The 25,362-nt window shown below is 37.0% G+C and overlaps 1 protein-coding gene across 2 annotated transcripts; it reads left to right on the plus strand.

Annotated features, from left to right (window-relative positions):
• Positions 1-793: 793 nt before the first annotated feature.
• Positions 794-25,298, plus strand: PCMT1 (protein-L-isoaspartate (D-aspartate) O-methyltransferase). Of its 2 annotated transcripts, none has more exons than XM_009324131.1 (7): positions 794-1,004; positions 2,239-2,270; positions 4,036-4,140; positions 7,571-7,691; positions 12,385-12,470; positions 14,033-14,249; positions 23,051-25,298. In XM_009324131.1, exons 1-6 carry the CDS (start codon positions 794-796, stop codon positions 14,210-14,212), a joined length of 735 nt encoding a protein of 244 aa, XP_009322406.1. In that variant the 3' UTR covers positions 14,213-14,249; positions 23,051-25,298. The 2 variants fall into 2 exon arrangements, with proteins under 2 accessions (XP_009322406.1, XP_009322407.1); XM_009324132.1 differs by having other exon boundaries at positions 906-1,004; positions 14,033-14,202.
• The last annotated feature ends 64 nt before the right edge of the window (positions 25,299-25,362 follow it).

Genomic DNA, 25,362 nt, shown 5'->3' on the forward strand with positions numbered 1-25,362 from the left:
ATCTATTTTTTTCCTTTTAAGTATAATTTTCCACATAAATCTTCCTTGTTTAAAGTAAGTAGTTCAATGAAGCAATCCATTGTTGAAATTTCAGTTACTTGTAGTTTATACTGCGTCTTTTAATGCAAGTGATTAATTTCTTCCATTTGTTTCCTAAAGTTTTCCGTTACTCATAAATGTCTCTTCAGAACTTTAAAAAAAGAAAATAATTCATTGTTAAAAAAAACTTCAATAAAATTGCAAGGAAAAATGGCTGCACTGCACAGTGCTTCTGACATTTTGCATGCATGTGCATTTTAGTTTTATTTTGAAAAGTGAACAAAGATTCAAAGTCTTTTGACTCTTTGGCCTCAGACTGCCCCAGTGTAAGAATTCTGATTCTGTAGGAGTTTTATGAAAGGATTTTTTTTCTTTTGCCAACACAAAAGAGCAACTGATCTTGAAAATAAAATACTGAGCAAGGGTGCTCCAGCTTCACATTTCTAACCTGTTTTTGTATATTTTTCAATAATTACTCACATAGCTTAGAAATACGAAGCATATCTTGTTTGGTGTGTAGAGTAATACCAGTTTCTATGATGACTATGTTTTCAGGAATATCAAAGGTGTGCATGAAGTTGAGTTTTTCTAGGGGATAGATCTTTGCGAATGGTCTCTACTGTTTCAGAAAAGCATCTGTAACTGCTGGGAAAGTCTTGTTCAAAGTTCACGGGCTTAAGCATTGTTTGATCTATGGACCACAGCTTAAATTCTAGTGTGATGAGGGTTAGAGTGTTAGAGAGGGTAAGGTAGCATGATTTCTCACAATATTAGGAATATATTCATGTATTTCACATGCTCTTGCACTGCAGAAGAGAAACGATGCCTTCAATTTTATTTATTTGTTTGTTTATTTATAGAAAATGGAATAATCAAATCAGACAAGGTATTTGAAGTAATGCTGGCTACAGACCGTTGCCACTATGCAAAATACAACCCTTATATGGATTCTCCACAGTCTATAGGTAAGAGCATCTTGTAAAAATGATTGAGATTGTTCTAATTTGCATAACTGTGACTGCCTCTGACATACGTATGTTAAGAATGTGAACATAATTTTTTAAATTTGGAAGCTTGTTTAGTTCTTTATCAGTTTATTCAATACCTTTTAACTAAGTTTTGATTTGTTATGGAATGCGGTTGGCATACTTGGATACATCAAGTAGATAGATGTTCTTCAGTCAATATTAATTGTGTAAATATGTATTTATTTTTTAAACCACAGCAATTTGTGGTGGTGCAGCTGATGTTTAAGTACTTAAAAATAATTTGTATCCAGTTTACATCAGAAACAGTCTCTCTTTTTACAGAAATGATTCAGTTGAGATCAATGCGGAGTTTCTTAAACCTTTTAAATGAGATTTTTTTAAAATATGAAAATAGGCTTTAAATGGGAAGATCTATTGAGAGGACAGTTGTTTAGGACAGTTGTTTCCCATCCAGATCCCAGTTCTCTCTCTCCAAGGCAGGAGAATGAATTATGCGAATGTACTAAATTCTCCCCCCCCCCCAACAGGTGATGAGAACTATGGATTGTAATGGGGTTTTATGATTTGTATAGGAAAATTATTGCATTTTTTTCTTTAATAGTGGGTGGGGAGAATTATGAATTGTAATGGGATTTTATTAGTTGCGTAGGAAAATTAAAAAATCTTTTAAGATACATCTCAAAAGCTTATATATCTCCACAGAAACAAATATAGGTGAGTGTTCCTCCATGTTTTTTCATAGGTGTGTGCTGTTTGCAAAATAGGTGAGGTTATTGTCTCCAGAAGTTCTATGGTCCCCACTGCATCAAACTCAAACTAACAAATCCAGGTTTTTACATAGGGACCAAGTGAAAAAGGCATTACATTATGCTGGGAGACATTACTCTTCTGAATTCAACGTACTTGATCAAGCTAAGGCAATATAGTGACAAAATGGAGATTGTAACTGAGGTCAAGGGTAGAATCCTTTTTTTTTTTTTTTTCCCTTCTGTCCAGAGAAGAAAACGAGAGTTGACATGGTGTAGCTTTCAGATGATGTACCTTAATTCACTTCTGAAGTAGAGTACCTATGTAACTGTTGGGGTGTGTGTGTAGCGCCCTGAATGAGGGCGACAATTAAGGTATTGCGTTTTACAGTCAAGATGATAAAGATTGTAAGGTTCCTGTCTGAACAATGATCAACATATTCTTCCATTCTCTTGTTTTACAGGTTTCCAAGCAACAATCAGTGCTCCACATATGGTAAGCTTTAAACTTATGTGATTAGTATAGGTGATATTATAAACATCCAAATGCTTCTGAAATACAATATTTATCCTAGCAAATTTAATGAACAGTTGATTGCAGTGATGCTGTTGTGAACTGCCTAGTAGAAGGGCACAGAGAAGATCGAGCCACACTTTTCTTGGAGATGCACAGTTACAGGATGAGAGGTGGTGGACAAAAAAATGCAACATGGGAAATTCTGATTAGTTTCTAGGGTGAAAAAGAAAAATCACATTGAGGGTAGTTAAGCACTGGAACAGGTTTCGCAGATTGTGGAAATTCTGTTCTTTAATATACAAAGAAGCTGACTGGACAGGGCTCTAAGCAGCCTAATTTAAATTGCCCCTGTGTTGCAAGAGGGTTGGACCACAGGATTTCCAGAGATCTTTTCCAACCGAAATTACTCTGACTCTGTAATTCATAAAAATACAAGAATTCAGGAGTGGATAACAGTGATTTCTATGGTACAGTATTGCTGTAATGCCTTTAATTCTTTGGACAGGGGAAAAAAAAATTATACTGAGATGCAGGTTTTTTGCCAAGTGGTTTGAGACCAGGGCATTCATGACTGAGCGTTAAGAGGGGATTTCAGTACATAAATCTAGCACAGACGTAATTTTTCTGAGATGAGGGATGAATAGAAATGTATAATTTGTCCTTGCAATATTTGGAAAGTGTAAAAACATAGTAAGTCTGCTCCTCCTCACTAAAAAACTACCTAGCTGGGTTAGAATTTACCTAGTTATCAATATAAAAAAATCAGGACTTTCATATGGAAATACTAATGATTTTATTCAAGGAACAACAGAGAAAGAAGCACTGTGGCTAAGTGTGAAAATAAGTATTAATTATGTTTTCAAAATTTTAACTCGCCTATGTCATTATCCTTGAATTATTCTATGCTTAGCACTAGTAGTATATGAAGTGTTAGAGCAAGAAGGACATACATCCTCTAAGCAAATGTTAACAGTAAATGTTCTAACAATAAATGTTCTAGTTATTTCTGTTTTCTGGGTATGATGAATTAAGCCGTAAGAGTGTGGTAATGGCTCTCTCTGAAATATTAAAGAATGAATTGGTTTTTTAGTGTGTGACCTAAGCTTAGTTTGTGTATTGGTCCACCATGTAGGAAAGCAAAACTGCTCATGAAGTGTGTCTGTAGACTACTACATTTCATATATGAGCCTGGCTATCTGCCTTTGCTAAAGGCAACCTCTTTTTCCTACTCTTTGATTCAGCAAGTGTGCAGGTAATACAAGAGGTAGTTTTAATAGCCATTTTCCTTGATGCTCCAAAGCTGCCTTCTTCCTAACTAGCCTCTGTCCCAGCATATTCCAATGTATATAGCATAATTATAAGCTAAATTCTTTATGGGCCATATACTGCTGGAACAGTAAGAACCACCAGACCTGAAGAGAATTAAATTGATTTATGGTGTCTCTCCCAATAACTATATCTAAATAGAGCGTGTGCTAGAAGCTTGAATGGTCAGATGAGCTTATATCTAGATATACTAAAAAAAAATATACACACACACAATTTGTTGAAGTCAATGAAATAGCAATTATTATATTATGTCGTTATCTCCCCTTCCCCTTTTTTGTCATAGAAAATAATTCTGAAATTTCTTACATGAATCCTCAGTGCATTGCCCAAAATCACTGAAGAAATGAACATATATTGGGTAAAATAGACACTTTAAAATATTTTGGAATTTTCTGTCTCTGTCGTCTTCTCTTAGCACGCATATGCTCTTGAACTTCTTTCTGATCAGTTACATGAAGGAGCCAAAGCACTTGATGTAGGATCTGGAAGTGGAATCCTTACAGCATGCTTTTCGCGAATGGTGAGATATTTAGTTTCATCACTTGACCATAAGAACTGCTTGAACTGCAGCGTAACTCTGAATTAAAGGGGGAAAAAAAAGCGTCCTTCGTACAGTGGACTGATGTAGATTATACAGAAAATAACTTACTCTCCTGGGTGTGATTAGTACCCATTTCTTACCCTAGGTGATACTAGATGGTTGAGTTAAAGGGTCCAGTAAATCGTGTGGTGGTGAAGAAACTGCCTAGAGGGGAAGTTTTTTTTTCTTGATTACATTGTAGTGGTTGCTTTATAGCTTGAAGGAAGGAGATGTTTGTCTTGTCCAGCCCAATTTTTACATTACCTTGTATGGCTATGAATGTTCTTATTGTGATCAATTGTCATGTCTTCCTGTTATGATGAAAGCTTAGTGAGACCTAAAAGAATCCTATTTCCAAAGGAAAATATATTGTATGTATATAAATTGTCTTTGAATTTAATTTCTTTTTTTCTTGTTACTATATTGCGTGAGTATCACTATAAGTATCCATTTAATCTTTTCTAAGTTAGATACTAATTTATATTCTTTTCACATCTTTTCCAAGTAACTTAATCTCTGGGTTGTTCAACCTGTATGTAAGGAATTCTCTGTGGTTCCACCCTATCTTACATCAGGAAGAAAAGATGAAAAGATTTGTTTTATGATGGCTGTAGCTACAGTACTGTTAGACTAATTTATGTAGTAGAATGTAATCAGTTCCTCCTTCTCCATTCCAGGACTCTTTCATTGCTTTATAACTAGCAGAGACCTTCATTAAACTGCCAACTAGATTCTTTTTTTTTGTCTTCCTGAGAAGTTAATTTGGAATATGGTGATGTATATGATAAATTCTCATATGGGTTTTTTTGCTACTTGGTTTTCTGTTTTCAAGCACTGATCTGTTGAGTCTGCAATCACTTCTGGTTTCCTGTGTTAAGAATTAGATAAGAATGTTTAGGACTGGGCAATGCACTAGCAAAAGTGCATTTAGGTTTTTTGAAGTGCTAGCTGCCATATTTAAAAAAAAAAAAAGGTAGTTTAAATAAGTTAACCAAACTGCAGTTTAGGAAATCTTAAATATCTCTTATGCAACTTTCTACCTATTATTTTTGGTCTTTGTAGTCAATAATCAAGTGTTAGTAGTATGCATGGGAACTCCAATTCTACAGGTGTGAAAACTTTTGTCAAAGTTATGTGTATTTCTCACTAACAAGTTATGAATGCATAGAGGAATAGCCATTTTAGATAAGACATGCTAAGATGTGATTGTGCACTTTTTTCTTTTAAAACAGCTATATAAGAATAGCTGAAAACATCTGCAGAGAAGTCAGAATTACCACAGAAAGGAAATCTCTTTCCAATTTTGCTGAAGTTAATCACACAATCCTTTTATTGCCATATGAATGTCGTGTTCCTCTTCTGAATCCTCCTTGGTGGTACGCTGTGGAATGCCTTACAGACATGTGTTTTGTGAAACATTAGATAAATGCTTTTGTTCTGTTTGATAGCATTATTACTGTGCAATATGGATCTTGCTTCATCCACTTGAATGAATGTAGATAAGACAATATGTACTGCTCTGACTTTCTTTCTCTGTAAAGTTCTTTCTAACAGTAACAAAAGCTTGAAAGAAGTGTATTATAGGGAATGATGGTAAAGTGTTTTGCTATCAAAATTCAATTGGGGATGTGCTTACTGGATCACGTGGACGTTGCTTCTCAGTCTACTTGAGATCTAGAATGAATAACTCGCATTTGCAGCACAAAGTACCTAAGTGCACATTGATGGCATGACAGCTTTACTCCTATGATGATAATCTAATTTGTGGTTCTTCTGGGAAAGCTTTATGTTTACTTAGACTAGCAAAGCACCTCTAAGATTTTTGTTTGGGTTTTCATGTTAAACTGATGTGACAAAGTTATCTACATAGCATACAAACTTAAATAAGTTTATTCACTTTTAAAGGTTGCTGGCAAATTAAATTAATTGTAGTTTTCATCCTGTAAGTACTGGAAGTATAAAAAGTGTGGTATGTTTTTATTCCAAACAGACCATGGAGATCCCAAAAACTGTGCCATTTTGCTATTGTCTTGATCGCACACACTTCAAAGTTCCAGGGTAATAGACAGAGGTAATTGATGAGGACTCAGAAATAGCATAATGGACTGTGACATGCAGCAGGAGGTTCCCTTACTTTATATCGGGCTGTTTCATGCTATGACCATTTTGCTAAGTTTTAATTTCTGTGACGTTACCCTTTGTTTGGACTACACTGGGTCTTTTGCCGGCTTCTGGTACAACCGACTGCCAGGCATTCCTCCAAATAGTAACCTGTGGTTGTCCATAGTGAAAACTTGCCATGTGTCTTGCTCTGTGTCAAAGGCGAGGCTGGTGGTCTTCCACTTGAAACAGAAGAGATAACACTGCTCTTTGGATGTTTTTAGCATAGGACTTGTCCATAATAAAATAGAAAAAACCCCTCATGATATCAATAACCAGTTATCAATTTTCCATGTCTTAGCAACATTAAAACATAAGAGACAGAAACATAACCAATGCATTCAAATGTGTCCGGAGACAAAGTTGTATGACAATATGGACTAGCTAGGACATACTCTGCCATTGTGTTCTTTGAGCTGGATCCTGTTAAAAATGGTCAGATTTTAAGATTTGGATTCTTTTTCTCCTCTCTCCAAAATTGGAATAACTTTTTCTGGAATAAAGACACAATTCCAGAAGAAATATCTGTAATGGAGAAGTTTTTGCTAGTAGGTCTTTTTTCACCTCAGAATACACAGATCTTTTGTGACCTTTTGTGAGTTACGAGCTTTCAAAAGTTCCACTCTTCCTGTGGAAGAGAGCTGTAAATCTGAAAGTAGATTCATGAGTGCAAGGGTAGGTGGAAGGTAGTTTGTCCCTGACTGTTAATTGCTGCATTTGCTTCTGAAAGAATAGGACTCTTGAGATAGCGTAGAACAACATGCATGACTTACTATTTTCCTTGAAGTAAGGTCTTCTCTAGAAAAACCTTAATCTGTAAGAAAGTTTATTCAACATGAAAGGAGATTAGTTCTAGTCTTTGTCCTTGAAGTTGTTACTTTATTGCAGGTAATGCAAACACTCACGATCTAAAACTTCTAAAAATTCAGAGAAACAATCTCCACTAATAGTATAGCTTACTTGAATCGCATCTCAAAGATGACTGTAACAAGCATTTATAAGACTGTACTGACAAAGTTTAATTACCAGTTGCTTCTAGCAGTCAGGATGTGTCATTCTAAGCAGTAGTTTTAATAACATTGGGAAAATATACTACCGCTTTACTGTTTTTGTTTTTATTTTGGAGAAATGGGCTCAGGAGATAGAAATACTCATTCTATAAATAAATCAAAACTAGCGGAAATTATTCAACTGTATATTTTTATTCCAGGTTGGTCCCAAAGGACAAGTTGTAGGAATTGATCATATCAAAGAACTAGTAGATGACTCAATAAATAATGTCAAAAAAGATGATCCCACATTGCTGTCTTCAGGAAGAGTGAAACTGATTGGTGAGCATGAGACTGATATACTTACTAATTAAACTGATATTCTTTCTAGCAGCTGGTTGAAACTGGAATTGGATGTGATTAAAAATTCTAATTTAAGAAGTTAAACCAAAGAAAGAAGAGCCAAATGAAAATTTAAAAATCCAAGTCGTCTTTAGGCCTTTGAAAAATATCACCTTCATACAGTTTTGAGAATATGACTTCTGGTAATCTTAAAGAATATGTAATCATTCAGCTTAACAAGGAAGTGTTTTTCGGTGAAAATACTTTACATGCTAAGGTCTGTCATGTTAAATTTGCTATTTAAAATTGGGTTTGAATGCACGACTTTCTTGAATAAAAGTATTGTCATCTAAATATAAGCGTTTTAGCAAAGCCTTCATACTTCTGATATAGTAATTGAGAAAGCGGCACGCAAAGAGCCGAGCGGAAAAAGTACTAGATTGGCAGTATGCATTGCTGAAGTTTTTCACTTGTTTTTAAAACTAATGGTATTTGTATGTTAGGGAAGTGATTAATTGGCACCAAACTATTTTCAGTAACTCTGAACTAGAGGAAATAATGCTAAAATTATACAAGGACAGTGAATTGTTTTAAATAATACTTATTTGACTAAAAGAAAAAGCTGTGTGGGTTTTTGTTTTTTTTTTATTTTTTTAGAAGATGCAAAGCTGGCAGGAGGAACGCATTCCCTTCATTATCATTGTTTGTTAAGCTTAAAAAAAAAAGTTGAAGGTCTGGATTATTTTGCGGCTTCTTACAAGAGCTCTTGGAAAAATGATTATTATGTGATGTTTGGCTCTTACCTTAATTACCATTTTGATTCTTGGTCTCTTTTTAAATGAGGGACTTTTCTAAATCTTTTTTAAATGAGCCAATCAACACAAATACTTATACGTGTGTATAAAATGCAGTGTCCCTCGCTGAGAACACTTACGCCTTAAACTTCCTTGAAAGAGAAGTTATACTGAGGCTGTTGGGGCTGGAGAGGGGGAATGGGAGGATAATTTCCATTGTGGCTGTACAAGAGCAATTTGGACTTATGCTTCTGGTTATACCTGAAACAAACTCTGATGCTCTTGGGAGTCTAGAATTCTAAGTAAACATCATCATCTATATTATGTTTGACTGTGTAGCAGAATGACTAAGAGACTTCTGAATAGTTCTGTTGTGAGGTACGTTTAAAAAAAAAAAACCAAACAGACGGACGAGTAGCACTTTTGTGAATTAGGTGGAGAAGAATGTTTCAACTGTGCTGGATTCCTGGGAGCTCTTTGATGTGGAGCTAGAGTCCAGACAGAGCTGGTTTTTAAAATAAAAAAACCCCAACCACCAATCTCCCCAGCCACACAACCCGCTCCCCCCCCACCCCCCCCGAAAACCCAGGGTTGATTGGTGATGGGAACTGTATGAATTAACACTAGGTAAGTCAGTTGCTGCCTTTGACAAATACGCTTCAAACATTCTCCATTGCTTTGTCACACCTCAGATATGTTGTAACTGCATTTCAGAAGCATCAACATTATTTTGGAGTGTCTCAGTAATAGAAGCACACTAAGAACTCGGGAATAGGTGTACTTAGGGTATATCTGTATTAGTTTGTGGGGTTTGGTTTTTATTTTGTGTTTTTCTTAAAATCAGGAGAGTGCCTTTGAGGTGAATCTCTCAACTGCTTCCACTTACCACACTTTGGCTCACATGAGAGCACTCCTGGAGGGCACAAGCTTTGATTCCTTCTGAATTTTGTGCTCTGAGAAGCAACCAAATATGTTTGATATGTTAATGGATATTGAGCCAATAAGACTAGAACTAGGCCAGAGCGATCATTCTGAAATGCATATGTTGCATGGACATCAGGTTCTCAGCAAAAACTGTTTTGCTGTGGAGTACAATAGAAGCAGATCTGTACTATTTGCTGATGCAGACATAGCCAGAGGGGATGAAGGTATTCTAACCACAGTGAAGTAGTTTTCTTCTGTTTCTGTGCTCATGCTACAACTCTGTGAAACAGGTCTGTGTAGAGACACTGAGTACCGTGATCAGTAGGTCACATCTAGGTTCAAAAACAAGCTACAAAACCCTTTTATGTCAGCAAGTCCTGACATTACTTCCTCCCTCATCACCACCTGCCACCCACTGCTGTGATTACTTCATTAACAGGCTGCATGTAGCTGGAGATCTCGGTAGGATGGGTGATGTTATTCAGGATGTAAGCACACACTCAAAATTTGGGCTGCTGTTTCCCCTTGGACATTGACGAACGTAGTAATTTGTATCACACTGAATATATGAGTGCTGACTTTTTTTTTTTTAAATCTTCTGGATATCTAAAAGTGTGTTCCCATTGTGGGTGGATGTATACCTGACTGTTGTAGCCAGGAAAATTTTTGTGGATGTTAAAAGGGAAGAGTCATGCTGTGCTTGATGCATATAAAGGAGCATGATTTTTTTTTGTGTGTGCGTGCTGATTCTGAAGAGGGTAGCTTTGCTTTGGACTATTGATTCTAAGAGCGAAGGGTTTAGATGTTTTGGGTCCTTCTTACCACTGTCAGTGAAGTGATAAGATGTGCAGAAGTCGCATTCAGACTTTTCTGGACAGTGCACAAGGTGCATTTAAGTCTCAGAATACATGCATTCTTCTTCAGAAGACAACTTAGCAGTTTCTTTCACAGCTGTTTTTTTTCAACTTCGCAATCTCTTCTTCTTTTGCCAGCAGTACAGGAGATCACTGCTTTTAATGCCTACTGCTGCATCTTAGGAAATGAGGGTTTGTCTCCCTGTGTAACTAACATCATTCAAAGCAGTATCTGTATGTTTGAGCTAAATAAGTCTTTCTCCGTTGCCTTCTCTGATGGAACAGCGGCTTGATACCGTAACACATCACTGCTTTCTCTAGAGGAGGTGTACAGTGCTACTAAGCAAATATAAATTATATACTTGACTGCATTGAAGTGGTTGTTCCAGTAGAACCCACTTTGGCAGAGTCAGAGAGATTAAGCCCTGGAAATACTGGAACTTTCATGTTCATTACTGGCAACAGTAATAAAAGCTGACAGTGGAATCGATGGTCGATAGGCATGAGTCCTCTTGAAGCATTGGTAGTTCTTGCTTGGCACCTTCTGCCAAGGTGGCCCTTGGTTGGAGCTTGTGCTGGTCAGAATTGATGATACGAGAAAATAAGTCACTGAGCTTTAAGGGTCTTCTCAGGGCTGGGGAAACATGCTCTCTTCCTATAGTCCTTAAGCTTTGAATGTAGAAGGTCCTTGCAGGGTCTTGTTTCAGGATCTAATATGAAAGATGACAAACTCCCCAGTTTTAATTGTTTCGAGGAGCTGTCCAGATCTTCCTGTACACTCTCGGATACTTAAGGGTGTTGTGACTGCCTGGGTGGCCCTCCCTATCACTGAGGTCAAAATGAAACCTGCTATGGCCACCATGTATTTTTCCTGCCTTGTGAGTTGTTGGAAGGCAAAAAGTTGATAAATTTTCAGCCTCTGGTAGGGGCTTAGAACTTCTTTGACTCATTCAGCCTTTTAATTAACCTGTGATAACAGTGGTTGCATAGAAGTTGAAGCTCAGTCTGAAGACAGGAAACCCCAAACAACCTCTGCTTGTGCTGAGCAGAGGACTATGTTCATTAGCCTCCTTGCTTTTTCTTCTTGACTGATTACTGGGACTTCTGCATTCAGAGTGTGAATTTATGGATGGTTTAGCCTCATTTACTTTTGTTCCTAAACAACTCCAGAGAGAGCTTGCCTACCTTGCTCTGAATTTCCCGTTGGTTTCCTGTAAATTTTGTGGATACCACATGCACATCGTCTTCTTTCAAAACTTAACTCAGGGTCTAGTTTAGTTTGCTATGTTTCAGTGGCTTAAAAAACCCAATCTGTTCCCCTTTCATCCTGCATGACTGGCATGGTGTGAGACATTTATGATAGGGTGGTTCTCCACCAAAGCTGAAGCTGCATCGGTAGCCCTCTGAATAACTTAATTACTCCTGACATCTTCCAAGCAGCTACCTGGAGCTTTAGCCACAGGTCTGACCTGGCTATCCATGTTAGTCCAGCAATTGTCTGCAGGAAGGATAGTGAGACCCATCTTCTGGCAAAGGGGGATATGTGGGGATTAGTGTGGTACTGCATTAATGTGTGAATGTAGGTGTGGACTTTCATTCCAATTGGTAGTGCAGTTGTAGGTGTATACTTGCTTTGTCTTTTCCTCACCTTTGGTCTTCTGATATGTGCTTCTGAGATTTAATGCTCCAGACTTATGATTTGCGTTATATTTAGGAATGGTGTGCGTGAAGGCAAGGCAAGGCAAAGTGTATGTTCTAAGAGGATAAATGAGGGGAAAAGTCACCTGCACTGGAATGGTAGGGCACATAAATACTTAAGTATCTCTTCTGGGTGGACCACGTGTCTCCAAGAACTTCTGTTATAAACCCATGCTTTCTAATTTCAGGTGCTTCAGTAATATTTCATATCTTTTATAAGTGTGTGTATGTATGTATGAGGGTGTTTTGTTGCATCTGTTTTACAATTGTGTTAATATTTTTAAACTGACTTCATGTTATTACTGCTCAGCAGAATTTTAGTTGAAATCTGAGCATAGCTTTTTATCTACCTATAGATATGGCAGATCAGCTGTTTTCTCCACTCCTTTTGAAAATGTTAAAAAAAAAAGTGTTTTCTTGCAGTGGGAGATGGAAGAATGGGATATGCAGAAGAAGCTCCCTATGATGCGATTCATGTAGGAGCTGCAGCACCAGTTGTACCCCAAGCAGTAAGCCTTTATGTTTTATGTGTGTGATTCAGTAATCTCTTGGCTGTAAAGAACGTTTTACATACATATATATCTAAAATACTTGGTAGGCTTGCACTGCTGAGAGTATCAGTGGGCAGGGTGGTATTACTGTATGGTGTGGTTTTTCTGTTTCTGTTAAATTGGGCTTCCTGTTGGGTTGCCAAAGCTGTATGTTCTAATAACTCTCCTCTAAATAAACGTATTTTAAAATTACTTGTGCACAACCCTCTATTACAACAATGAACTAGAGCATTTGAGTTAATAAATTAATTTGGTTTTATCAAACATTGAATTACAAAATTTAAGTATTTGTTTCCCAGGTTCTAAGGCATTGAGCCTGTTGGAAAAGTAATGTGCTCAGCTGGAAATACAATGCCATGTGTTCGTAGCTTTCAGAGTGGATACAGGGCAGCTCTTACTAGAGAAGCTGAAGAATAACTAGGGACTTTAGAGTGTGCATACATGAAGTCCATTCTTGCAGATAAGGTTATTTTTTTTTCCTCTTCCTTTCACCAGGTAAATGGGAATATATAGCATGATTTTGATAATGCTAGTTAGCAGTTAAACTTTTTAAATCTGAATTTTAATGAGGGATAGTGAAGGACTGGAGTTTTGAGGTGCTATAGACAGGTTAGACATATACAGACATTGGCTGTTGTTTTATTTTTTTTTTTATTTTGGGGTGTTTGGGGGGGTGCTCCCAGCAAAGTGTTGACAGATGACAATTAAAAAGGTAATTTAAAGCTTATGAGTGAATAAAACAGTTCTTAATCATAACTTTTGTTAGTAACAGGGATTAAGATTTTTTTCATGGCATCTGGGAAGTACTGAATTTTCCTTGAGACTACTGTGATTAGCCTCCTTTAATTATGAAAGCAAAAAAAAAAATGCAAGCATTTCTCACATACACATTTCTCACACATAAGTGACATTGTCACTTATCTTACTCATATTCATATATTTTAGACTAGTTTTATAACATGCTGTTCCATTCACAGAATGAAAGAGGAGCTGTTGGGTAGTGAGTGTATTGTAGACAACTTAAAATTACTCCAGGAAGATAAATTAAAAAAAAAAAAGTCACAAATCTCAAATCTTATTCTGCAGACTTAAGGGGAGATCAGTTACCCCAAAAATGTTAGACAATGGGCCTGTACTGATGCACAATAAGTATCAAGCAGTTAAAACTGGCAGTTTAAAAAGATTGAATCTACTGTAAAAATAATTTGTGATTTACATAATTTTCTGCTCTTATGTAGAAACTAAAACTGCAACCAACCCAACTAATCCAATTACTATTTTACCTTCTTTTGGAATTACATGAAATTATTGTGAATGTTCCTGTAATACCAGTTGTTGTACCATGTTGTTGTGATACTCTCATTTTCAGTGCATTTTTTATTTTTCCTAATTGAAGTAGTTATCTATTGCATAATAGTAGATAGATAACTGTGGCAAAGCTATTAATTTAATGTAAGAAACTTTGGACCCAGCTTCTCTGAAGTGGCTGGTTACATTCTAATTTCTGTGTTGTGTTCTAGCTTATAGATCAGTTAAAACCTGGCGGAAGATTGATATTACCAGTTGGTCCTGCAGGGGGAAACCAGATGCTCGAACAGTATGACAAACTAGAAGATGGCAGTGTCAAAATGAAGCCTCTGATGGGAGTGATATATGTGCCTTTAACAGATAAAGAGAAGCAGTGGTCCAGGTGGAAGTGATTTTCTGTTCCACTTACTTCTTCCACACACATGCAAGGTGAAAGGGTGTGAATTTTAAGCAGATAGACTGCAAGGCCTGCCTTTGCTGCTGTCACTGCTTTCTGCTCCTCCATACCATGAAAAGTGACTCAATCTGCATTACTACATCACCAAAAGGAGGTTATGCTAAGTTTGAGTTAATTTAAAAGCAGAAGAAAAATATTGCATGGGTTGCACTTTGTCTCTTTCGGACGTGTTTTCTTTAGTCTTTGGTGTGTTGAAGTTTCTTATTTGTTGTTTTGAACACAGTATTTTCTAAATTTAAACTTCCCTTCTAATGAACTTTTTATAACCAGCTTGCCCAGTAATTAGGGTAAAGTGTAAAATACTACTTAAGAATAAATATTGTTTTGTCCTGTAAGTTAGTGGTAATTGGGTGTTCATTTTGTATTTTTCTGAAATGTCACAAATGAAGAAAAATCTTTGTGAAATCCTTTGTGGGAAATATAGATAATCTTGCAAGCACTTTTCCCTCCAAGTAGCAGAAAGTAGAGAAGGTACTTCTCTACCCTCAAGTATAAGTGTAGTTGAGTAGTGTTCAGAAAATTTTCTCAGACATGTTATTAGAAGTCTGTCATCTGTCTCTGATGGGGACATATTTGTGTTCGCTAGCAGAACAAACTCTAAATGCCTTTCTAGAGGTAGTAAACCTTCCAATTTGCTGAATTGAATGGCCAGTAACATAGACGTAACACAGCTGTCAGCTTAAACCATGCTAGGCATTAGTATGCGAATGAACAAAGCAGCAGTCCTGTTTTGCTTCCTGGCAGAAAATGCTTGTGAATGTATTATCTGTGTTAATGAAGTGCATAGAAGTGTATTGAGTTCTGAAAACAACTTTTGAGCTTTATAACTCCTAAATTTAGACTTTTGGTTTTATCCCCTTGATATTCTGGAGCATAGCTTGTGATTTGGATACATGAGTACTTAGAGTTTAAGCTATCAAAATGTCCATAAAAAGTACAACTAAAGCAGTTTGCATTACTGCTGCTTACTGAAACTTCATTTCAGTGTTTCTTGGATTACTGTATAGCCATGTACAAATGACTCTTAGAACAAATTTAATGAGTTACTGCTTAGTTCAAAGCTTGTGAAGCATGCTCGCTATTCAGATGTTTTGTATTTGTTGTGCAAATTAATACTTTGTCCTCGAATATTGCCAATATTCCCTCAGCGTGGTACTCGGGGGTTTCCTGCCTCTTGTAAGGCTTTGGAAGTCTTGCTTTGTGGTCATTTCCTCCTCTGGCAAATGAGGTGGACTTTATTCAAGTTTGGAGTCCATGCTCTGCTTCCTCCAGAAAAGAGAAGTATTCTTCTTAAGCCTTCTTTTTTCCAGAGAGGTTTTGTAGATTTTTCTGCGTTTCCACCTGATCTGATTATAATAGCAATTGTGTTTTTTCACAGCAGCAACGTGTGTTCTTACAAATAGTGTTTATTGAAGGGTTTCTGGAATGACAGTGGTTATTCTTTGCTGCTGGTGAAGGTGGTGTAGTGTATTAAGGACCAGAATTCTAAGGTCTTTGCATCTCTTCTGTGCAGTTTTGTACTCTGTTTTTGCTGCTAGCTCAGGAAGAAGTAATAGATTGTCTTTGGGCCTTCTTCGGTCATGAGTATTGTGGGGTTCTTTTCCCCAGATATTCTTACCAATTTCTGTTCTTTTCTGAAATACTTCTTGATTTTATTTATTTATTTTTAATTTAAGTGTTAAGACTATCCATTGGTGTTATCAGAAAAGGTAAGTGCTTAGCCTGAAGGGTTACCTTGATCGCTACAGTGGCGTAGAGGCTTTTTCTTGCTATATACGTTTAAATTTGGTTCAGACTTGGAAATCTCTGTTAAAGGAAATCTCAGAAGTCCACTTCTTGTAACGTTTGGGTTTTTTCTTCTAATTGTCCTTTTTGTGATCTGAAGAAAATTCTCATTCCCTTCTCAAGGATAACTGCCAGTGTACTGCTGACCTTCCAGGAGGTTGCATCTGTCTTTTTTGTTGTTTTTCCTTATTGGTGAGTCCAAAGGGTATGGTTATCCAGCTGCTGCTAAGGAAACTCCTAATTATAAATCAGCATTTGTTATCTATTCTAGTATCAAAGATGAAAGAAGTATTTTTTTCCTGCACTTCCTGTATTTCAGTTTATCTTTCTTAAATTGTTGAAGACCTGTGAGCAGAGATCAAGTAGAGACTCCTCTGAAAGAGCATCTTTAAGTCTTTCTGTAATAAGGAGCTGTAGTGTATGAGAGACTGTAGTTGTAAATCTAAAATTCATTGAACAATAATGTTTTTTAGAGTAGCTCAAGAATCCTGTGTGTTTAGCTTGTCATTCTCTTAGTTTACATTATGTTATGCAATTTCATTCCTAATGCAGGTAACTGTTCCATCACGTTAAGAATTGGTGTCCCTTCACAAAATGCAATCAGCAGGCCAGCAGCATTTTCCTAGGCTAGCAGACCTTCCAGTTGGCAAGAAAGAAGCCACTTGAATTTTTGCTTAGCCATTCACATGTTGGACAAGTTAGTACTAGTTCCTTACTAGGGCTGCAAGGTGCTCTTTACAAAGCAGCACAACAGTGACTTTGGTCTCTTAAGTGGTGTTTGAGGTCAAACCTACCTTCAGACGCTTTGCATCATTCTACATTATGTAAAACTGGATCTTCTAGCAAAAGAAAATCTGGACTAGCTGGAAGGAAAAGACTCCTTGGATTTCAATAAATTGGTGTTGTGGTGCTAAATAAAGAATCTTATTTTGTGAATATTGTTTGTATTTCTTGAAATTTAGTCCGTAATATTCTAGTTTGGATTCAGCTGCAGTAGTATTTTTAAGCTCTAAATGTTAGTGGGAATCTTCTCAAATGTGACTCCATGAGACATTTGGAAGTAGACTATACACAGGAACCCTATCTCTGGTACAAAATGAAATGCATTAGTGTACCAGAGATCCAGCAGTAGGTGCCCACTTATGTGATTATGCTGGTAAGGATGTCTATCCTTTCACATAAAACTTCCCAATTATTAATTGTTTCTTTCTTACTGATAAGTAGGGAGGAGAGAAGACCTCTTGTGCCGCACAGTTGAGAACACAGCTTATTAGCTACCTTATTGGCAGTTCTTGTGTAAGTTAGGATCTGTCTGGTTTTACTTCTCTGTGAGAGTTCCCTTACTACTTATATGGAGAGACAATTTAAAGTGAGTAACAATGTAAGGAAGCTTAGCAACGAGTCTGTGGCAATCATGGATTTTATTTCTAAACAGGCAGCTGTTTTAAAAAGTTAACAAATTACTTTTTTTTAACTTAAAATATTGCATTAGTAGAAATTATTTATAAATGTCATGCTAAATTCATATTTGCTGATAAAATACAAAATTACAATGACAGTATATCCTTTCTGAGCAAAAAATGCAGTGACTAGACTGGGGCTGTTACTCTCTCCCACTTATCTGTACATACGACATGTTTAAGCACCCTTTTGGAAAACGTGTTTATTAGGAAATATTTTGATATGTTTCTGCTTAGAAACTCTTATTCAGTGTTTCAAATGCCCCTGATGAGCTAGTTGTCTAATTTCAATTGAAATTAGCAGGAATTGTTTGCCCAGAATTCCTTCGGCTATGCAGACCAATGATTATGGTTGAAGTTCTTATTTTACTTCGGCAAAAAGAATCTCTGCACAAAATATTTCAGGTTAAATTTAAAATTTATGTATTCTGCAAAAATGCGTGTGTTGTAACCGATGTAGTAGGTTGCAGAGAAAATTCCTTTTCTTTGTCACTTCAACCTACTCGCTCAATTTGATGATTGATCATAGCAAATAATAAATACTTAGGAGAGAAGACCTCTTGTGCCGCACAGTTGAGAACACAGCCTATTAGCTACCTTATTGGCAGTTCTTGTGTAAGTTAGGATCTGTCTGGTTTTACTTCTCTGTGAGAGTTCCCTTACTACTTAATATGGAGAGACAATTTAAAGTGAGTAACAATGTAAGGAAGCTTAGCAACGAGTCTGTGGCAATCATGGATTTTATTTCTAAACAGGCAGCTGTTTTAAAAAGTTAACAAATTACTTTTTTTAACTTAAAATATTGCATTAGTAGAAATTATTTATAAATGTCATGCTAAATTCATATTTGCTGATAAAATACAAAATTACAATGACAGTATATCCTTTCTGAGCAAAAAATGCAGTGACTAGACTGGGGCTGTTACTCTCTCCCACTTATCTGTACATACGACATGTTTAAGCACCCTTTTGGAAAACGTGTTTATTAGGAAATATTTTGATATGTTTCTGCTTAGAAACTCTTATTCAGTGTTTCAAATGCCCCTGATGAGCTAGTTGTCTAATTTCAATTGAAATTAGCAGGAATTGTTTGCCCAGAATTCCTTCGGCTATGCAGACCAATGATTATGGTTGAAGTTCTTATTTTACTTCGGCAAAAAGAATCTCTGCACAAAATATTTCAGGTTAAATTTAAAATTTATGTATTCTGCAAAAATGCGTGTGTTGTAACCGATGTAGTAGGTTGCAGAGAAAATTCCTTTTCTTTGTCACTTCAACCTACTCGCTCAATTTGATGATTGATCATAGCAAATAATAAATACTTTAACAGCACCTTTCCAGATTAAAATGCTACAAGTCCAAATATTGCGCCTAGTTACCTTTAAGATTACAGAGGGAGAAATAATTGGCTGCTGAAACACTGAGTAGATACTGAAATTCAGAGTGTAGCCTAATATGAATTAGAAATACAGTATCGGTAATGACAGCATATTTTTCATAGATGAATGATGTATCAAAAAGGGAAAGTCAAATGCTGCCTAATGACAAGAAAATTGAAGTGGATCAAAAAGAGTGAGTTACAGATTTCAGATAAATTTATAAATGTTCGTTCAAATATTGAATTTGAATGCCTTCCACCAAAGAGGTGGGGACAGATCGCAAAGCTTCATGACTTATCTGTATCCCAAACTTCTGTTATTTCTTATTGTCGATAAGATTTGTGGTGGGTTTTTTTCCCCATAATTAACTCTGACATTTACCTGAAATGCTACCTATTAGATTTTTCTGAGAATGTTTCTTAGTTTGTTGTTGGATACTCCCAATGGGAAATGTGGAATATTCCTGTATAGTTTTCCCTACTAGTAAGCCAAAATTTTTCAAACTTTCTTAAATTTATTTTTAGAATAGTAATTTTGAGCTAATGACTTCTGAAATTTGCTTTAACTTGAGCTTATAAAGTTGCTTTGATGCCTCAGTTGACAGTATTAGATGAGTGATTCCCTTGCTAGAATTCCAAGAGCCTGAGAATGACTATTGTGATGACTTAAAACTTAAATATATATATTTCTTACTAAGCAGGAGCTAGTAAGCAGATTGGAAGGAGTGCATATATGAAGGTGAAAGGAAATTACATGAGTTGTGTAAGAATCGCAGCAAATAGTGAAGGCCAGAAAAAGGCAGAAAAATACCAATTAATTAGTAGATCTTTCATATGGCTCTAGAGGACAACAGGATATTTTTAACAAGGAAATAGCAGTTGTCTTTTGAGTCTCCTTTTAAGCTTTGTAGCAGGATAGAAGTTTTACTGCTGGGAGGATAGGCAAGTATCCTGGTTTTTACCGGTAGTTGAAACCTGGTAGATTTCATAGCTTGGCAGCTTCTGATCCATACAGCTGAAGTTCAGATCAACTGATGCTGTTCTGCAATTTAAGTCTGCAAGCTGTTCACATTGGGTGGAAAGCTGAGGAGTGTTACCTACCTGATGATCTAAGACTTTTCTGTAACTTTATAATATATATAATCCAATAGTGCACATATAAGCTCAGCTTCTCATAACAGTAGAAAATAAATGCTGCATAATTTTAACACATACATCATGGATTGTTTTAGGCTGGCATGCTGTCGTTAGATTAATGACTAGTGAAGAGCGAGTGAAAGATCTCTTGAGGGAAGCTGATCCCCTTAATACAGTAAATGTTCTATAATTCTGTAAACAGAATATTAAAATCTTTATTTTGAAAGTGACATCTAGGATATACTTAACTTACAGGAACATTATTATTTGTTCAGGAATAGCTTAAAGCAATGCGAAATACCAACAATTAAAACATGGACATGTTAGTATCACTTATTTGAATTCTAAGTACAAATACCATTTTGTAAAAGAAAAAAACCAAACCACACTTCAGTGCGTTAATTGCGTTAGCCACAGTATGCAAAAACCTTGCCAACGTCCGTGGCTGAGTAAAATTATCATGCTTAATAGTTTCACAGTAAAGATGGAATTTTTCTTAGGCTTACAGTTTCTTGAGGATCTAGCTTGGGTTTAAAGGATTAAGAATTATTTGTCACAGTAAAAGGCCAGGCTTCTACAAAGCTATGAGAGTATATGGTAGGAATCAGGATGAAACCTGATTCAACCCCTGGTATCAATACAGGCTGGGGGATGAAGGGATTGAGAGCAGCCCTGCCGAGAAGGACTTGGGGGTGCTGGTGGATGAAAAGCTGGACATGAGCCAGCAATGTGCGCTCGCAGCCCAGAAGGCCAATCGTATCCTGGGCTGCATCCAAAGCAGCGTGGCCAGCAGGTCGAGGGAGGTGATCCTGCCCCTCTGCTCTGCTCTGGTGAGACCCCACCTGGAGTGCTGCGTCCAGCTCTGGAGCCCTCAGCATAAGAAAGACACGGACCTGTTGGAGCGGGTCCAGAGGAGGGCCACGAAAATGATCAGGGGGATGGAACACCTCTCCTCTGAAGAAAGGCTGAGAGAGCTGGGGTTGTTCAGCCTGGAGAAGAGAAGGCTTCGGGGAGACCTTATTGCAGCCTCTCAGTACTTAAAGGAGGCTTACAAGAAAGATGGGGACAAACTTTTTAGCAGGGCCTGTTGTGATAGCACAAGGGGTCATGGTTTTAAACTAAAAGAGGGTAGAGTCAGACTCGATATAAGGAAGAAATTTTTTGTGCTGAGGGTGGTGAAACACTGGCACAGGTTGCCCAGAGAGGCGGTGGATGCCCCATCCCTGGAAACATTCAAGGTCAGGTTGGCCGGGGCTCTGAGCAACCTGATGTAGTTGAAGATGTCCCTGCTCATTGCAGGGGGGTTGGACTAGATGAGCTTTAGAGGTCGCTTCCAGCCCAAACTCTTCTATGATTCTATGAAAATCATACCAGCAATTTAGGTATATGAGACTAAAGCAGCAATTGCAGTACCCATTACTGACATATGCTTTTTGAAGTTGTAAATATTAACTGATGATGCAACTCCTGGAAGCATTAAGGATGCATGAAGTACTTGCCCTAAATTCAGCGGCACTGCATTTTAAACTGAGTATCACTTGTTCATTTATTTTTATCTGTTTAAATTAAACAAATACCCGTTCTGTGAAATGGGCAAATACGGAGAACTTCCAAACCTTTGGCTATAAACAGATTTTTCTTCACCCTTGCCAAGCTGTGTTCTTCTCTCTTCTGCTTTTTTCTACTTTCTGTAATTACTAAAACACTCTGAAGCTGTATGATTAGTACTGCACTATTAGAAGGCAGTGCAAAGTGCAAAGAATGCAAATATTTATCACTGACAAATCACAAGGTTTGCATCCCAGCTGCATTAGATAGAAAACTAGTCATTTAAGCACTGGTTGCAACAGCCTTTTCAGTTGCTTTTAAAATGTTTTGCATGCTGTCATTCCATGCTATCTGATTCCTGAAGGATAATGCCTCTGTAACTTCAAAGCTTTTGCCTGTGTGCATGTAGCACTGTATTTTTGTGGGTTAGTTTGCATGATAGCTGGAAATACTATTGTGTATTGAGCCAGCAATCACATTAGTGAAGTTTTTCTTAATTCAGACAGTGTTTGCTTTGGCTAATGAGGGTGATGCACCTACTATAAAAGAAAAACCGCAGCAAACTCACTGTGAGTTTATAGATCGAAAAGGGGGGGGGGGGGATGGGCAAACACTTCTGTTAGAATTTTCCAACATTCAGAATGGCACAGTGCACAGCTTTCAGATTTGATGGACATTTTGCATTAAAGTTAATGCTTTAGAAATATTTAAACAAATCACTAATACATGATAACTTCACTGTTGGAATATGGGTTCTATGGGTTTCCTGTTCCAATATATTTTAAATGTCCTGCAGGAACAAAAGCCTGCATTTTCTAGATTCCTCATAGTGATTTAGAGAGACTTCTTGATGCATCCTTTGTCCTACCCGAGTCTCCTTTTAACACACACACACACACACACACACCCTACTTCACTACCACCACCCCTTCCATAACCTAGTCCTGATTTAGCATAGTTCCTTCAGGAGCTAATCGAGCTCCTCTGCACAATAAATAAAACAGGTGGTACAAACTGCATGCCGATGATGTGAGATTGTGTTCCTAGCTTTCTTGAGAGACTGCAGCGGAAGCTAAGCTTGCCTTTTTGGCAGCTACAGAGGATGTTTTTTGCCAATACTCTGTCTAGTAAGTTGGCTCAGTTTATTGCCAGCATGTAGCCAACAGAGTTTGGATGACAGGTAGCTGTGTAACTAGCTGTGTGGTGCAGGGGATGTTCGTTAAAGCAAATGATCCATTAAATGTCAAATAGAGGGACCCATATTTCACAATACATCACATAATAGTATGAGATGATATGGGATTGCTGTTGCCTTTTTTTTTTTCTTCTTAAATGCTTGAAGAGCCTTCTGAGGTTTTGCTGATGTGCTTGAGCACTTAAATGTAATCTGATTCAGTATCAAAATTTTTCAAATATGATTTCCAAGGGGAGGAGAAACATAACTGCATGTGTTTTCTTTCTACAGGGATGAATTGTAAAAGCTACATCATCTTGACCCAAACATAGTGTTACAGTGGACTGCTCATCTCCAGTTCTAAAAGCTTTTTGAAAACCAACAGCATTGCAGCTTGTTTTGGACTTTGTTATACTGTTGTTATCAGCATGGAAAAGCGTGGCATTTGTTTTATTTTTTTAGATGCTCAAGGCAAATCTGATAAAGAAATGGTGGAAAGTTTTATGTGGGCATTGTTTTATTGAACATGCCTTTATTTTACTTTCATCTGTTCAAAGTGAATTTCTGCAAAACTGCAGATAAAGACTTATAGCTTGTGAACTCTAATTTTGATGGGGGTACTTGAACACTAACTTCTCTCGGCTCTTGTGTCCCGTGGTAAAACTGCTTCTGTGCATCGTATGACACTATGTAGGTAATACCAGGTTTTCTGTGTTCCGATGTCTGCTAGATGCTACTAAAAGGAGATGAACTTCCTTTTTAAGCTTTTGACATGGTGTCATAGACTAGCATGTAGTAGATACAATCAGCTGCTTTATTACCTTAAAACCAGGCATTTGTATATATTAAAGACATCAGAGGTGGGTGGCCGCTCTTATCAAACATTGCTGTTCAAGTTGGATATGACAGACATGGTTTTCCCTTTCCTTCTAAAATTAATTAATGGAGTCTTGAAATTCTGTTTTGGTTTATAGCTCACTACTGATGTGATGCACATGGATTTAACTCCGTAAATATGATGTAAGCTGTGTCCCAATCACTGAACAGGTTATGCGATGCTGCTTTGCCAAATAAAAGCTGAAGTGGTGTTGTGTGCTTGTGTGGAACATTAGGATCAGTATGTAGTAGACTACTGAGATATGGATTGCTAGATTCTTTATAAAAAATAAAAATAAAAAAATCCAGTTTAGTTCTGAAAGAAAGTTGCTTTTGGCAAAGCTGTTTGCTGTATTAATGTTCTCATTTTTGTAACTGGGCACCCAGGAAAAATTCTGGCTTTTTAGAAAGTGAATTCTTAATTGCTATACAAGGAAAACATGATACATGCAGAAGGAATAATGAATCCTGGACTTCTAAGAACAGATAGAGATGCAATTGTTTGATTTTCATCTAGAAGAGTAGTTGGAAGGCTGTAAACCTTTTTTCTGCCCCAAGTTTTCTGTTTTGGTACTGCAGTGTGTCAACAGCAGATTGCAACACAGTACAGTAAGGTGAGCTGCTTTGGGAAAGCGGAGAAGTGTGTCTTGAGTCATCTTGCTCAGATTTGAGTAACCAGATATTAAAGTAAACAGCATGTTATCATTATTTTCTTTTTTATGGTAAAAAGGATCATAGAATAAACTAACTTGTATAAAACAACCGGTAGTGATCACTACAAAAATATTTTTTACTTTTTGTGGTGAAACAGCAAGAATTTTATGATAGGATTAATCCCTGAAAGGTTAAAATTCAAAGGCCTCTGAGTCTGAAAGAGGAACATTTTAAATAACTTTCCTTTTGAATGTCAGCCTCATCCTATTCCTGTGTAAAAGAGATGTATCACTTAATTTATTTAGATGTTTGGAAGTTAATGTACCACCTCCTGATCTGACTGCAGCCTGGGAGCACATACACAAAGATTAATCTTATAAAGGAATTAATATAGCGTGTATTCTAGAAAACACAATTCAGAAAAACCCACTTGCGTCTGACAAATTTGTACTAACCCACAATCAACTGTGAATCTAGTTCTTGGTGTTGAAGTGAAATATCTTAAATGATGCATGCTAATGTTCAACCTTTTGGTCACTGTATCATTCAATTTGAGTTCAGCTTTATTTCCATCTTCTCACTAATTTAATCAGTTAAATGAAAGATATGAGCTCAACTGTATCCAAATTCTTGTCTCTGGACACAGTGTAATATGCTAGCCTAACTTGGAAGAGGTGATAAAAGCTGAGACCCGGCAAAAACTTTTTCGGGGAGAACCACTTCAGGAGGTGTAAGACTTCAGGGACCAAGGCTGTTGGGATTAGTGCACCCATTCCACTGAAGGGGTTGGTGATAGTCAAGGTACTCGGACAGCAAGGAGTATCCGGGAGTAGCATTTAGGAATTGGAAAATGAAAACCCCTCCGTGATGGAGCAATGGTTCTGAAGTAAAAACTTCTTGGAGAAGAGGACAAGTTGAAATGCAGAAGATTTGAAGAGCTTGAATAAATGCTGTGTGAACTGTCTGAATTGCTACTTTGCCAAATAAAACAAATTGAGAGGAAGCTGTATCTAGGTGTCTGTCTGGTTTTCTGTTTGTTTGGTTTTTTTTTTAAATCTTCAGAGGACTTCACA

Source organism: Pygoscelis adeliae, unplaced genomic scaffold (genome assembly GCF_000699105.1).
Source record: "Pygoscelis adeliae isolate BGI_AS28 unplaced genomic scaffold, ASM69910v1 Scaffold105, whole genome shotgun sequence".
Classification (NCBI taxonomy): Eukaryota; Metazoa; Chordata; class Aves; order Sphenisciformes; family Spheniscidae; genus Pygoscelis; species Pygoscelis adeliae.

Coding starts and splice junctions, on each gene's coding strand:
- PCMT1 (XM_009324131.1), top strand. CDS start 794: ATGATTTCTCACAATATTAGGAATATATTCATGTATTTCACATGCTCT. Junction 1,005..2,238: donor GGATTCTCCACAGTCTATAG/GTAAGAGCATCT, acceptor CTTGTTTTACAG/GTTTCCAAGCAACAATCAGT. Junction 12,471..14,032: donor CACCAGTTGTACCCCAAGCA/GTAAGCCTTTAT, acceptor GTTGTGTTCTAG/CTTATAGATCAGTTAAAACC.